Raw genomic sequence first — 15,438 nt, 5'->3', positions numbered from 1 at the left:
TATCATAATGCTTAATCTAGTTTTTATTAGTAACACTGCAGTGGTGCACTGAGTTTATAGTAGGTAACTGACTACAGAATTGACACGGTAATTATTTTCCTTTTCTAGGTCACCTACAATGGCTGGAGGACTGTTTGCCATGAATAGAAACTACTTCAATGAGCTTGGGCAGTATGACAGTGGCATGGACATCTGGGGAGGAGAAAACTTAGAAATATCATTTCGGGTAAGTTTATTTTTTTGCTTATTTGTGTAGTAGAATGTAATTGTCATCTATGATCTCATTTTCTGTAAATTTTTTGATTCTTTTTATTAAGAAATTGTCTTTAATGAACGCTACTCTATTGTACCCTGTGATAGATAATAATCATTTAAAATGTCAAAAGCATCTAAGAAGGCGCATATATATTTTACGAGGATTCAGGAGGGTCGAGTATGAACACAGAAGACCTAACGTGCATTTACCTAGAGCCTGTTCCTGTCCCCTCATTGGCAAGGACACCCTGGCTCACACCTGTTACCAACAGCCCCCATTTCACTTGCAGGAGTGGCTCAGTTTAGATAACAGATCACATCACTCCGTGTGTAGCTTACTGATCGAATCCTTTACATAGACAGGTACCTCCAACCTGAGGAGGAAATTCACCTTACGTAATTTCTTCTCCAACTGCTCAGGTTGGAAAGATGGCAGTGTGGGTGGGGTCTGTGGCTCATGGAGCCGTGGGGGGTATGACCTTCTTCTGGAAAGGTAGGTTGGGGAGGGGAAGGGATGGACTCAGACTTCTTCCCATTTCCCACCTTCGGTCTCGTGGCCTGGATGGCAGAACCTCCAGTCAGAGGCTAACACAATACCTTGTGCACGTGTCATTTTGTATTTTTGTAAATGTATTGACCACTGTGTTTTTAAAAGATAGATTTTCCTATATAATCTTCAGAATTTGAAAGGAATAATAGATATCCTTAGTTCAGTCTTATTTTGTAGATGAGGTAACTGAGTCCTACAAAAATTAAAATAACTGGCTAAAGCAACTCAGAAAAGTTAAGGGCAAGATTTAGACCAGAACTAAGATCTTTTGAATCTCGACCTAGACTTATTCTGTATATATTTTTTCCCTCAAAAAAAGAAGTTTATATACATTTTCTAAGAAAGTACCTGTAAAGCTGAAATTAGAGGACCAGTCGGTAGGCGGTCCTTGAAGATCCAGCGTCTTGTGGTAGAGCGTCAAGAGCAAGGGTGAGTTTAGGTCCATGCTAGTACGAGTAGCACATGTCATAGAGTTAGGTTCTTTTAAGTCAGAGAGACAAATTTTTAAAGTGAATAGCTTTACAAAACACCTTGCAGCCTCCCACTTATTTAGTAAAGGTTGATTTCATGAACATTCTTACGCTGATTTCATGGCACTGCGAGGCGGCCATTAACATATGTTTTGCTTCTGCCCAGATTTGGATGTGTGGAGGTAAACTCTTCATCATCCCTTGCTCTAGAGTTGGACACATCTTCCGGAAAAGACGACCGTATGGCTCTCCCGAAGGCCAGGACACCATGACACACAACTCCCTGCGGCTGGCCCACGTTTGGCTGGATGAGTACAAGGTGAGCTGAAATCTCACTGCGAAGGGCCCGGAATGGTTCCGGCTGCCTTTCACGCACGCTTCTGCTGGAGCGCCTGCCTCCCGGGTTGGTTCTCTCCTCTTCACTCCGGGCTTCGGTCATCACGTTGACTCTTAATTTCCCCAGCGACCACCCAGTAGGAGGTGTGTAGTCAGCATCCAAAGTTCGGTCTCTCTTCAGTGCTGGTCCCGCTGGTCTGTCCCCCACTCGCTGGGCTTCCCTGGGACCCGCTCCCGGCTTCCCCAGTCGAGGCGACGCATGTGCCCCCCCCCCCCCGCCATCTCCTCTGTGAGATGCAGCTTACAGTATTTTCTTTGGAACAGCTTTATTGAAGTGTAATTCACAGATCATTTTTAGAACATTTTATCACCCTAAAAAGAAACTCCATATGCTCCAGCCGCCATCCCCGCCTCTCCCCCAGTTCTAGGCAGCCACACTGCCTCTGCACTCTGGATTCGCCTACGCTGGACATTTCGCACAGGTGGGATCCATACGAGTGTGCTCTTTGGTGACTGTGTCTTCTTCCATTTAGAGTGATGTTTCCAGCTCCACCTGCATTACACCAGGTTATTCATCAGTACTTTGTTTTTACTGCCAGGTAACATCACATCTCGTTTATCCATTCACGATGTGGTGGACGTTTGAGTTTTTTAGGTTTTTTGACTTGTGAAACAGGCTGCTGTGAAGTTTGCGTACAGTTTTTAAACAAGCCTTGATCGCGCACCTACTCTATAGCAGGATAGCAGGCTGTGTCAGGCTTGAGGGACACAGAGCTGACTGAGGGGAGCAGCCCGCGAGGACCCGGGGGGGGCTCGGAGGGGCCCCGCTTCCCTCCTCCCTCTGCTGCGAGGCTCCTTCGGCAGCAGCATCTCCGACTCATCACTGTGTCATACAGCAGCTCTCAAGATGTGGTCCGCAGCCCACACTGGTGGCTCCGCTGGGCAGCGAGTGCTCGTCACAGTAAGGTTCACAGAGTGGCTGACGTCCCGCCAACGGCTGGCGCCGCAGCACGGAGCAAGGCGCTGACACCGAACGGTTCTCACAAGGCCAAGTCCATCTGAGAATGTCGCCGGTGGAGTCGCGAAGGTTAATCGCATCGGACCGCACCGCGTCTCGCGGTGTCCTGCGTCCGCGTCCACGCCGGGCGCTGAGGGCAGCGGTCAGCCCCGGGAGGGCGTCTGCGCGGTGCGAGCTGCCGCTGGCCAGCCGCTCTTCCCAGGGAGCGCCCTGCGTGAGGGAGTGGCTCCCAAACCGTGGGTGTTCGTATTTGTGCATCTGGCAGACATTCTCTCAAAAACGAACGAACTGCGCCTGGCACTTCGAGGAAAACAACTTATAGTGTTTGCTGTAAACGATCAAATTTAGGCTTTTCAGGTGAAAATTAGAATTTTGGAAAACTTGTATCCTTCACCATGAGCTTGATAGCTCCGGTACTTACAGTCCTTTCTGATGAGTTTGGTAGTGATTTATGAACATATTTGGAAGAACTTCACAGCCGAGCAGGACCAGTATTTTCCAAAGGACTGACGCACGAAGTTATCAGAGTCTCCGTGGTACGATGCCCATTCAGGGGGCAGGACGACTGGCACGTTCCAGTGCAGCAGCATGAGCTCAGTGGTCGCCTCCGTGCTGCGCGTGGCCGCTGGGTTTGAACGCAGCATCCAAAGGGTAACCGCCATTACCTAAATGTTACACAAACGCCCGTGAACTCGTTTTAGAAATCTGTGTAACCTAAGAACCTATGGTAATCGGTTGAATATAGGTAAGAGAATTCAGCTCACTTTTTAGCCAGACCTTGAAAAGATTTGCAAGAACAGAGTGGTGTCGCTGTTCTCATTAAAGTTTTTGTTCGAAGCATGTTATTAATGTAAGTGGGTAATGGGTTTGTTATTGTTATTTTTAGTGAGTTAACCAAAGGTTTTAAATATCTGAATTACAACTAAATGGTAATAGCAGGAGACAGAACTCCTAGAAATATTACTTGCTTGGAGTCTTCAGTCATATTTAATACAGAGTCCTGACATCAGGCAGGTTGAGAACGCTAATCTCCTATGTAGCCTGTTTCGTTGATTCTAAGATACATGTTTTTACGTGTCTAGTTATTTCTAAAATTGAGGTGCATCTTACAATCTATGATGTCTTATCATTGTCAATTATGGACCTAATCGTGTAACAACTTTCCTTTTTTTTTTGCAACATTAGGAAGACACTGGCATAAAAAATGTTTTTCGGTCATGATCTGTGTTTTCAGTTCTTTGGACCTTAGTATAATTGATAATATTTATTTTAAAAATCTATTCTTATTTTTCAATTTTCTTTTAAATTCAGGAGCAGTATTTTTCCTTAAGACCAGACCTGAGGACCAGAAGCTACGGGAACATCAGTGAGCGTGTCGAACTAAGGAAGAAGCTGGGCTGTAAATCATTTAAATGGTATTTGGATAATATTTACCCAGAGATGCAGGTATCTGGACCCAACGCCAAACCCCAGCAACCCATTTTTATCAACAGAGGGCCAAAACGTCCCAAAGTCCTTCAGCGTGGAAGGGTAAGGAAGCAATCTTCTCAGAGTTGTCTGATACACTGTCATTGCAGACCTAACAAAATATTAGTGTGAGAATTTCTTCCACTCAGGTGTAAGTCCTTAGAAATTTTAGTATCTTCACTGTTAATAAGATTCTTTACCTGCCAGTGTAAAGGGAGCATGACTTCCATGAGTTATATTAGCTTGCTCCTTAGAGGATACGTATAAATACACAAATAAAGGCAGAGTATAAGTCTAAAATTCATTTGGCAGAAACCTGCCCAATGAGGAAAACAAAGGAGAAACGGGCAGCTGGACATGGTTCAGCTCCAGCTCGGGCACTGACCACGGACGGGAAGTGCAGGTGGCGAGGGTCTCGGCGGTGGCGTGAGGTGAGAGTCCACATCTGGGCAGTCACCCGAGCTCAGGAAGTCCACCGATCTACCACGTTCTTCAGATGTTTCCTTTGGTTTCCTATAGAATTTCTTCAGTTTTATAATCACCCTGAAAGTTAAATGTAGGTTTTATCAGTTGTTGCCCGTTTTCTCTTGTGTTCAAGAAGGCACCTTCCTGGATTCTCTCACCGGGCCGTTCTTTGACCTATTAAGTGGCTGGAATTAAGCCTTCCTGTGCTGTCTTGTAAGATTAAAAAAAAAAAAAGACGTTATTAGGTGTTTTGTCATCAAAAAGGTACCAGTGTGTGTCCACATGGTTGAAGTCCCTTATTGTTATCCTTGCCCTGTGGATCTGATCTCATTTAATCCTTCAGTCGTCTGCTGCTTTTACACATCTCACTTTGGACATTCCTGTGGCATTTCTGTCCAGTTTAGTGTGCATATTACATTTAATTATGTACTGTTTGCTTTACACCTTTTGTTCTTATTTCCTTAATATCACTTTAAGGTTTAGTGCAGAGATCATAGTTTTTTTCCTTCCATGTAGATTAGTAAACTCGTAAGTAGAATTCCTACTCACGCCGCCTGCAGATACTGGTAAAGTGCCCTGTAACCCTGAAGTCTGTCACGGTGCTCGTACGTGCCGGAGCTAGAACCTAGGAGTAGAAATGCTGTCTTTACGACCTTTGGAATCCACGCCTCACGCAGAGCCTTGTGCAGCAGCGCTCTCTGACCGCGGTCTGTCTGCGCATGCGGCCCTCACGAGCGGCGTCTTGCTTTCCAGCTCTATCACCTCCAGACCGGCAAGTGTCTGGCGGCCCAGGGCCGCCCCAGTCAGAAGGGAGGCCTCGTAGTGCTTAAGGCGTGTGACTACAGGGACCCGAATCAGGTGAGTGAGGCGTCTGCTCACAGCTGGTCCGCAGGTGTCCTTCCTGAGGGGGCGGGGCAGGCGTCAGGGTTCTCGCCTAACCTTCAGTCATACAGATTGAAAGTGGGCAGTGAGTCCAGAGGCCACCTGAGCCAACGGTTTTTGTCTCCGCACGTCCCTACCTCTGATCACTTAGTCCCAGTAGCGGCCTCCTCGTTCAGAGCGTCGTTTGTCCTTTTCAGTTACGGAGAAGTGCATGCCCCCCTTCGGCAGCCGTCGGCGGGTCTGTTTCTGGCTCTTGTTCATTTTTTTTAGGTTCCACATGTAAGTGAGATCACAGGTCTTTGTCTTTCTCTGATTTCATTCTTCATGGCCGAGCTGTCCCTCGTGCACCTCTTCTCCGTGCGTTTGTCCGGTCATGGCCGGCGAGGCTGCTTCCACGCCGTGCCTCGCTGTGAACGATGCGGCAGCGAACACACAGGGGCCTGTTTCTTCTAGAATAAGTGTTTTTCTCGTCTTTGGATAAATGCCCAGAGGTGGGATTGCTGGGTCATGTGGTATTTCTGTTTTCTATGATAGCTACACCAATTTACGGTCCCACCAACAGTGCATGAGAGTTCCCTGTACAACCTGCCAACACTTGTTTGTTTTTTTTTGATGACAGGTGTGGTTTTAATTTGCATTTCTCTGATCATTGATGTTGAGCATCTCTGCATCCTCTGGGAGGAATATCTGTTCGGGTCTTGTGTCCATTTTAATTGGATTTTTTTTTTTTTTTTTTTTTTGGATACGAACCCTTTATTGGGGATTTCCTTTGCTGTACAAAATGTTTTAGTTTGATGTCATTTTTTCTTTTGTTTCCCTCGCTTGAACAGATATTTCCAAAAAGATGTTGCTGCTCTATTTTCTCCCAGAAGATTTACAGTTTCAGGTCTAACTAACTTTTTAATCCATTTTATTTTTGTATGTGCTATGAGAAAGTGGTCTAATTTCCCAACACCACGTAGTGACGACTGTTTGCCTCCTCTGTCCCGGATGGACAGCGTAAGCAAGGACTTATTTCCGGGCTTGCCATGCCATTGCTCTGTGTGTCTGTAGTTTGATATTAGGATCGTGATACTTCCCCACCTCGTTCTTTCATTTCTCAAGATTTCTTCGGCTGCTCAGGGTCTCTAATTGTAAACACTGCATGGAGAGCTACAGGTTCCAGCCCTGAGAAGAATGTCCTAGGGCTCGCACCAACTCTAACAATATTAATCCACGTATTTGTGTTTTCACTTTCTTCAGTGTCTTACAGTGCTCAGGGTACAGCTCTTTTACCTCCTCGGTTAAATTTATTCTAGATGTTTTATTCTTTTTGACGTACTGGTAGGGAATTATTTTCTTAATTCTGATCGTTACTTGCGAAGAAACATACAGAAACCTCTTATCAATTCTGTATCCTGCAACTTGAGTGATTTATTATAATACTGTGAGCTTCTTGTCTGATTGCTGTGGCTAGGACTTGAGGTTACAATCTGTTATTTTCCTCCTTAGATATGGATTTATAATGAAGAGCATGAACTGATTTTAAGTAATCTCCTGTGCCTGGATATGTCAGAAACCCGGTCCTCGGACCCACCCCGCCTCATGAAGTGCCACGGGTCAGGAGGGTCCCAGCAGTGGACCTTCGGGGTGAGCAGCCTGCTTTGCAATGATGGGGAGGAGACAGAAGGGGCCGAGGGAGGGGCATGACAGATGGACACACTGCACCTTGTACAAAGTAGTTCCGAGTTTGTAGCATCCCGCAAGCGACCTTGAACGTTCCATGCCTCTTCTGGGTGACTGGAGCTTCTTTACCATGATCTGCTGTGTCCTAACTGGTGGAATTTTTTTCTTCCAGAAGAATAATCGGCTGTACCAGGTGTCAGTTGGACAGTGCCTGCGAGTGGTTGATCCCCTGAGTCACAAAGGCTATGTTGCTATGGCAATCTGTGATGGCTCCTCCTCACAGCAGTGGCACTTGGAAGGCTAAGGTGGAGGCCGTGGCTGGATGGTGGTGCATCGTGCTTGTCCCTGGAGGTGCCTGGGAAGATGAGGTGAGACGGCAGATGGGCTCGAGACTGGAGCACCGCGTGGCCCTCAGGAGGTGAAGACGTGTCTCCCCCAGGCAGGGCACGTCTGAGCTGCTGCTGAGGAAGGAGGTCTTGCTTGTGGGAGGAAACCGGAACATGGTTTCGCTATAAAGAGGTCTGTGCAGAAAGGAAACACCCAGGACATGGCTGGGTCCATTCAAATTGTGCTTTTTAATCCCCTTTAATGCCAGAATGGCGCTGATCTGACCGGGAACTGGTTTTGATTTCCTTTCTTAGGAGACGGTTAATTTTACACAAACTGATTGAAACCACATGACTTAAGAGGCATTTATAAGATTGTATTTAAGAAGCAGTTAACTTATAAATTATTTTGTTGAATGATGGTACTAGCTACACTTAAAATAAAGGATCCTTTTAATTACTTACCTATCTGCGTATATTGGGGCCTCGAGTCTGAGCTGTCCCATGCATGGGACACTGGATTCAGCCGACGAAGCAGTGTGCTGGGCAGGTGAGTGTCACAGTTTGAATTAAGTAGATTTGTCTATGAAACATCCAGATAGAGTTAAGTAAGCTGGATAGAGGTCACGATCTCATGTTTATCTCGAGATACACATTTAGGGATCATCTGTACATGCTAAATGCTCATCTACGAAGTATTGTGTCTCAAATACAGTTCTTTGGGGGTACTTTGTTATTTTATCTTGAACCGCAGCAGCTTAAGCACCTAATTAGGACCATGCTAGAGTCTTATCTATATCTTAAACTTTTTGTCATTCTATTTTAAATACCAGGTGGTACTTAATAGAAAATAGAACAGCAAGACGGTAGATTTAAACCCAACAAAATCAATAAAGTGTAAAGTAAATGCCTCATTTAGAAGGCAGCCACTGTTAATTGGATAAAAATGCAGATCCAACTGTATGCCTATAAGAAACTCACTTTAAATATGAAGACACAAAAGATAGGCAAGTACATGCATGATGAACACTACTTGAGAGACATCTTGAGTAACTACATTATTATTTGTCAATTCTTTGAGAGGAAACAATCTCAAAGAACAGAACTTCAAAATGCATACCATGAAAACTATTTTCTCAGAATTTCCAGGGGGGACATTATCCACACTATAATGAGATTTCAACGTACCTCAATAATTGATGAAACAAGTAGACAGGTGGTCACAAGCAGGATAGTCAACATAATTAACATTTATGGAACCCCCTCACCCATGTACGCATGAAACAATTAAGTCTCAATAATTTATGCAAATTCAACTCACAATTATTTTAGAAACCAATAATAAAGATAACTGGAAATTTTTCAAATATTTAAAAATCTACCATACTTCCCAATAGCCTATGGGTCAAAGAAATCAAAAGGCTATTTTGAACTAAAAACACACAACAAAGTTGGTAGGCTGCAGCTCAGTGCTTGATAAATTTATAGCACTGTTTAAAATCAGTGATTTAAATAAAACTGGATTAAGAGTATCAAACTGCTAAGATCACCTCTAGTCCAAAAAAATACACAAAAGACACAAATTGCTAACATCAGTAAAGATTGGCAGCCTTACCAGACATTCTGCAGATGTTAGGACAAAAAGCAATAGGAACTCAATCATTTGCTACTGGGAACCCAAAATGGTACAGCCATTTTGGAAGATGACTTGGTGGTTTCTTAGAAAACTAACAATCACCATATGACAACAGTCAAGCCTCTTGGTTTTTACCCGAAGGAACTGAAAACCTACGCCCACACAAAAATCTTATTTACAGCGGTTTCATTCCTAACTGCCCAAACTTGGAAGGAAGTAACTAAGATGCCCTTCAGTAGCAAAATGGATAAACTCTGGTCCATCCAGACAGTAGGTTCAGTGTTCAAAAGAAGTGGAAACTTGAGGAGCCGATCTGAAAAGACTATGTACTACATGATGTCCCAGAAAAGACGAGCACGGAGGATCCTTAGAGCAGCGGGACGGCGGTGCCTGACGTTATAATGGCGGAGTCGTGTCACTGTGCAGCAGTCAGGACCCAGGCTGTGCACCATCAGAAGCAGCCGGGACGGCGGCAGGGGTCCTGGGGGCGTGCTCTGTATTTTAGTCAGTTTTACTGTGAAAACTGCTTTAAAAAATAAATTGTTTTTAAAAAAAGGATAAGGATTATGACCAACTTTATGCCAATAAATGGACAGACTCCTTGAAACAAATTACCCAACTTCCCTATACAAACAACCCAAATAGCCCTATATGTATTAAACAAATTAAATTTGTACTTTAAAAACCTTTCCCCAAAGAACACCCCGGGCACAGATGGTTTCATCGATGAATTCTGTCAAACAGTGGAGGAGGAAACTATACCAATACCCAGAGTGCTGTGAAATTTTGATGATATGCGCAATTTTAAAAGCAATACACCAGAAAACTACAGACCAATATCCCTCATGAATACAGAAGCAAGACTCCCTCAAAAACACCAGCAGAGCAAACCCAGCAATAGGTCAGAAGAAAAGTGGGGTTCATCCTTAGGAAGCTGCTTCAATCAGTACAGTTCACAATGCAGGAAACAAACATGACAAAACTCAACACATGATAAAAACTCAGCAAACTAAAAATGGAAACTTCCCCTACATGGTAAATGACGTCTGTGAAAAACGATAGTCTCATTGGAAGAAAGAAAGAGCAGGAACAAGGCCAGGCGGCCTGTGCTTACCTTACGGCTCCGCTCCGCGCGCGTAGCGAAGGTCTCGGCCAGGGTAGTCGGGAAGAGAAGGGAATGAGCGTGTGCACTTAGAAAGGAAGAGCCAGAACCAAGACTGGTCAGGCACGTAGGAAATCAGTGAGTTTTCAAAACTACTAGATAGCGAAAGGCGTTTCTTAGGAGCACAAAATAAAAGGTCGATGCAAAACTGAACTGTGCTGCTGTGCGGCAGCAGCGAGCAGTTAAAAAGGAAAGTGAGAGCACTGCCATTGCCACAGTGGCATCCGAAATGCGAGGGACAGAAGACAACCCACATAAACGCAGAGCCCCGCTGGACCCACGGTTAGGGAACCCGGGATTGGTGGGGCGTCCATTCTCCACAGTTTGATCCACATGCTCTCCTCCATGAAAATCCCAGCAGGCTTTTCATGCTTCATCCAGCATTCAAATTCACATGGAAATGCGCACAACCGAGTGGCGAACATGTTTGAAAAGGAAGGCTTGCACAGATTAAGTCCGGCTGTGACGCTGGCTGACGGATCACGAATAGGCTAGAGGAACGCAAACAGGCCCCCACATATCTGGCGACTGTCAGAGAAGGAGCCAGTACGACTCACTGGGAAAAGTCCTTGTCAGAGACGGCGCCCGGAGAGCTTCGTGTCCCCGCAGACAGACGCGAAGCCTTACGCCGTCCACAGCACGACTCCAGAATGGGTCGTGCAGCCGAGGGGGGACGCGCCAGACAGGCACAGGTTAACTAGGTGAGCCACAGACGTGTATCCAGAACGTGGAAACAGTACTTAAAATCCAGCATAAAGACAACCGTGTTTTTAAAACGGACCAGATACTTGAGTAGACGCGAAGACGCAGAAATGGCTCAGCACGTGAACAGGGGCTCAGCGTCACGGTTGTCAGGGAAATGCAGACTGGAACCACAGCCAGGGGCCACTTCACACCCATGAAGATCGCAAAAGCAAAAAGGGACCGCCCTGGGTTCCGAGGAGGTGGCAGAGGTCGTCGTGGCACAGCCGCGCGCCCCACCGGCAGGGCCCGGAGCACTCACAGAGCAGCCGGGCGGGAAGGCGACACCCCCGGCTCTACAACAAGGTGGGCTGGGGAGGCGCAGCCACCGTAAGCCCTGAGTGTGATCAACGCCGTGTGACAGAAAGCAGAAGGAAACGAGCAAACCACCCAGCTTCCCTGCAGAAACAGCTGATATATTAAACCAATTACTCCTGCAGTTTAAAAACCTTCCCACAGAGGAAGGTCCGGGCGCAGGTGGCTTCACGGGGCGCGCCCGGTGCAGAGTCAGAACCCGAAGCGGGCAGCAGGTGTTAACAGGGAATGGGGGTGCACCTGAGAACAGCGTGAGCCCGTGGGTGAGTGCGAGGGCGGGGGCATCGCAGTCCTGGGGACACTTCGATACTTAGCTCCAGGCCTGCTTGGTAGGCCAGGGTCCCAGCGGGAGCACGGACTGCTGGGAATGGGATGAAAACTGAGCAGGACAGGGAAGAAAGGGAAAGATAAACCCTGGCGAGGTGGAGGAGGGACGCAAAGCCGGGGCCTCACGCGTCAGGAGGCGGTGCCGCCGGCCGAACCCCCCCACCCCACGCTTCGGCAAAACCGAAGTCGTCAGTGAGCTACAGGAGAGGGTCAAGGCCCACACGAGGCCACTATGAGAAAGAAACGAAGCTGTCCCAGAAAACCCCAGTTCCGTGTCCTCCTTTGGGGGTCTCCTCCACTGCTCGCACTTCCGGTCCCCAGACGTGCAGCGTTCACCCCGCACCAGGCGGTTCTCGGACGCCAGCGGGGCGCCCGCACTGCACCTCGGCTGGGACGGGGTCTGCCTGGAGTCCCGGGGCTCCGCGCCCCGAGACACCTGCCCCACGCCCGGGCCGGTGCCAGCAAGCCCAGGGTGCCGCCCACACGCCTGACACGTGGCCCCGCACTCCGGGCTCGGTGAGCGTGCTAGAGTGGCTTTCAGGTGACGCAGCGTCTGCTGGCTCCTGACGAAAGCACATGCGGGGGGAGCCGAGGCGGCCGCGCTGCTGGGAGGGGCGAGGGGCCTCCCCGGCCGGGCCGTGCGGGGCTGGGCTGCCGCGGCTTCGCTACACGCGCGACTGCGCGAACCCGCCCCGGGGTTCACCGTGGGCCCCTCCTCCTTGCCCAGTGTGGGTGGAAGCTCCCGCCCTCTCCCCGTACCGCGGCAGACGCCTCGACCAGTCCTGTCACTGAGGAAACTCCAAGTGTTTCAGGAGCTGTGCCGGGAATGGGGACAAAGACCCCAGACGTGCCTCACTGTAAACCAGTGTCGCCGTCCACCTCCTGGTGTTGGGACGTGGACCTCGGACGGCAAAGCCACCATCGCGGCCAGACGACGGTGGCACGTCGCCGGGGCGTCACTCCAGGCGTTCGCAACGCCGCCCATCACTGTGCTCCCTGGAAGTGCCACTCGGGGTCTGCAGGCTTCTGTCCCCCCCGGGTGGCTTCCAGCGGGATGCCTCTGCCCTTTCGGGCCTCGGGAGTCATCAAGCTCGTGACAACGTCTCACGTTCTTGAGGTGCTACCACGATACCGGAGTCTCTCGTCACGTGACACAGCCCGCTCACTCCTCCCTTCAGGCTCGGCTACCAGTTTCCCCTTTGTCCATTTACACCCCAGTTCTTTCCACCTCCGGAAGGTACGTGTGGTCACTGCTCGTCCGGTAGGCCCCGCCCCCGCCCCCGCTCCTGCTGACGGGGTCAGGCTCCGCAGGAGCAGAGCGAGTGGGCCGTCTGTCCCTGGCACCCGCCTCCACGGCCCTCCACGGCTCTGCCGGACGGGGTGACGGCGCATCCTGCCCCGTCGGGCCTTTAGGAATTCTGACGCAGAGGTTAAAAACACAGTTTCTTAGAAATCACCCCTGTTTGCAGCCCTTGTCTTCGCAGCCCTGGTCTGTAAATACTGCAAAGGTGGGGGGCGGGGGGCATAAAGCCGAGGCGATGAGGGGAGACAGCGCACAGGACGTGCTCATGGAACCGACCAGACCGTGAAAGACTCGTTCAGCAAGCCGCACGGCGTGGACGGGAAACGACCACGAAGCAGGATTCGAAAACTCAGAAATGTGGCAGAACTCAGGAATTGGAAATTTAAAAAACAATTTTAGAAATTAAAGGAACATGGGGCAAAGAAGCATAACAAAGCCTTTAAACAAAATTGAATTCGACAAAAACTTTTAAATCAGAAGTGAGAAGAATTCTGCCTCCGGCCGAGAGGGAGTCACAACATCTATACTCGTTCTGGGGCAAATAAGTAGAAAAATAGAAAAAAGTACATGAAGCAACTACGCAGAGAGGGGACTGCAGGACACTGTTCCGAGGGACACGGCACGCGGCGAGGGCGGAGCCGGCAGAGATGGGTCTGGCCGTGACCCCGTGACACCCGGCCGAGAACAAGAAAACACGCACTAGAGCCACTCGCAGAGGCCCCGTGAGGCTGGACCCGGCCGAGCCGGGCCCCAGGGCGCCAGGTGTGTTCCTCAGGGGGCCTTATCCGCGGCGGGCCCAATCACACACATCCTGACACTGCTTAAAGGACAAGCTTCGAAGGGAGGAAACTGATCCTCGGGTAACTTAGGGGCCACTAGAATTAAGTGCCACTGTAAAGGGCAACACCAGAATTGGCTTGCGCAGGGGCCCTGGACTCCAGCAACCACCGCGAGACCTGCGAACCGGCGGGAAAAGAGCGATTAAACGGGCCTGGAAACGAGGAGATGACAGGATTTGCAGGCGACGGTGTTAAAAGTAGGTGTTACGTCGTGTGTTCCGTGCACCGAAAATCTTTAAGGAAAGCCTGAACGCAACGAAGACTGTAACTGTCAGAGCTGCCACGGGCATGAAAAACAAGGCAAACCTGAGACACTGTCGGACCCCGGGAGACGCGGGAGGCGGGGGAGCCGATTGGGAGCGCAGGGCCCTCAGCGCCGAGCCGGCCGGCCGTGCGGTGACGCTCCGACGCGCAGGCTGGGCCTGGCGGCTGCTGACGCGAGCGGAGGCGGGCGGCCGGTGTGGGGCCTGTGTCGCCTGCGGCTTCTCTGTAAACCTGAACTGTCCCCCAGGTACGGCGTTTCCTTGGAAGACCAGTCAGCTGCTACAGCGCAGTTTCCTTACGTGCATTTCTGAGCACGTCCATCACGGAGTTATTCACGAGAAAAACTTGGGAACCACCTGAACGGCCCTCAGGGCGTTTGTCCTTCCTTTGTGTTTTTCCTCCCTGTTTGTTTTGAAGGCGGACATGGATTTTTTAAATCGTAAAGCATTATCAAGTATTTTTACACGATTATAGTAATTTATACTGTCAAGAGTGAGGTAGTAATTTCAGAACCTGCCTGCCTTGCCTGCCTGTGTCAGGGTCCCGGTGGGAAACAAGGCTCGGTTTTCGGTGGCTCTGAGGGGACACTCACCACTCCGAGGCTGCGGGGGCCGGAGGGCTGCAGTCCCCAGCGGAGGCGCCTGGTTCCTCTGTTGCCGTCCTGCTTCCCGGGGGCGGTGGGAGGCGGCCGGAGTCCCTGCCTCCGAGAGCAGTTAACCGTATGTGTCACTCACCCAGCGGAACAGGAGGGCGGGGAGGGTTCCTGGGGCCATCAGGGAGGACCCCGAAGGAGAGAGCTCCAGGCGAGATGCAGATGGAGCTCCGAGGGCCTCGGCATGGCATGCACGTCGGGTCCGGGCCAGCACTGGGACCTGACTGCGGGGTGGCAGGCTGGAGGATGGTGAGGTGCCCGCAGGGAGCAGGCGTGCCGGAGCGCGACCGTCCCCCCGGCGGACAGCGGCGGCTCCGGGGAAGGTGACGGAGGACTGAGTGTAGCTTCTGCGCTCACACGAGCAGGCTGGCACCGTGATGGCGGGCGGGGTGCTGGCCCTGAGGGGCTGGCGCTAACAGACGCTGGGAACGATGTCGCCACACTGGACGCGCCAGATGAGACCAGCGTGAAGAGCGCAGAGGGCCCCAGGGCTGAGGACGGAGGTGTGGCGAGTGCGTGCTCCCGCTGAACAGGCGGGAGGAGGTAAGTGAGGCCGTGGGGACGCCGGCCGGGCGGGTGAGCGCGGCGGTGGGGGAGGCGGAGGAGCCGTGTGCAGCGGGCCTCAGGCGAGGGCCGCCCGAGCGGGGAGCACGGCCCACGCGGCGGAGGCACAGGCCCGGCGCCCCGGAGGCAGGCGCCAAGGCCAAGGCCGCGCACCTGCCGGTGGGGCGCACATGGAGGCGGCCACCTCCGCGAGGCCTGCGG

At 50.3% G+C, this 15,438-nt stretch overlaps 1 protein-coding gene across 2 annotated transcripts in view; it reads left to right on the top strand.

Moving 5' to 3' along the window:
- GALNT11 (polypeptide N-acetylgalactosaminyltransferase 11) overlaps positions 1-7,898 on the top strand; it is a 41,684-nt gene extending 33,786 nt beyond the window's left edge. Inside the window, exons 7-12 of one of the 2 annotated variants that reach the window (XM_036230625.1) lie at positions 109-226; positions 1,442-1,594; positions 3,941-4,159; positions 5,315-5,419; positions 6,935-7,072; positions 7,281-7,898. In XM_036230625.1, the coding sequence (XP_036086518.1) occupies positions 109-226; positions 1,442-1,594; positions 3,941-4,159; positions 5,315-5,419; positions 6,935-7,072; positions 7,281-7,412 (865 nt within the window). In that variant the 3' untranslated portion in view covers positions 7,413-7,898. The remainder of the gene's footprint in view (positions 1-108; positions 227-1,441; positions 1,595-3,940; positions 4,160-5,314; positions 5,420-6,934; positions 7,073-7,280) is intronic. The other variant, XM_036230626.1, reaches the window with a different exon arrangement.
- Positions 7,899-15,438: the final 7,540 nt, after the last annotated feature.

The sequence above is a fragment of the Rousettus aegyptiacus genome, unplaced genomic scaffold (genome assembly GCF_014176215.1).
Source record: "Rousettus aegyptiacus isolate mRouAeg1 unplaced genomic scaffold, mRouAeg1.p scaffold_m13_p_13, whole genome shotgun sequence".
NCBI lineage: Eukaryota > Metazoa > Chordata > Mammalia > Chiroptera > Pteropodidae > Rousettus > Rousettus aegyptiacus.
This window is presented reverse-complemented; position numbering and strand designations above follow the sequence as displayed.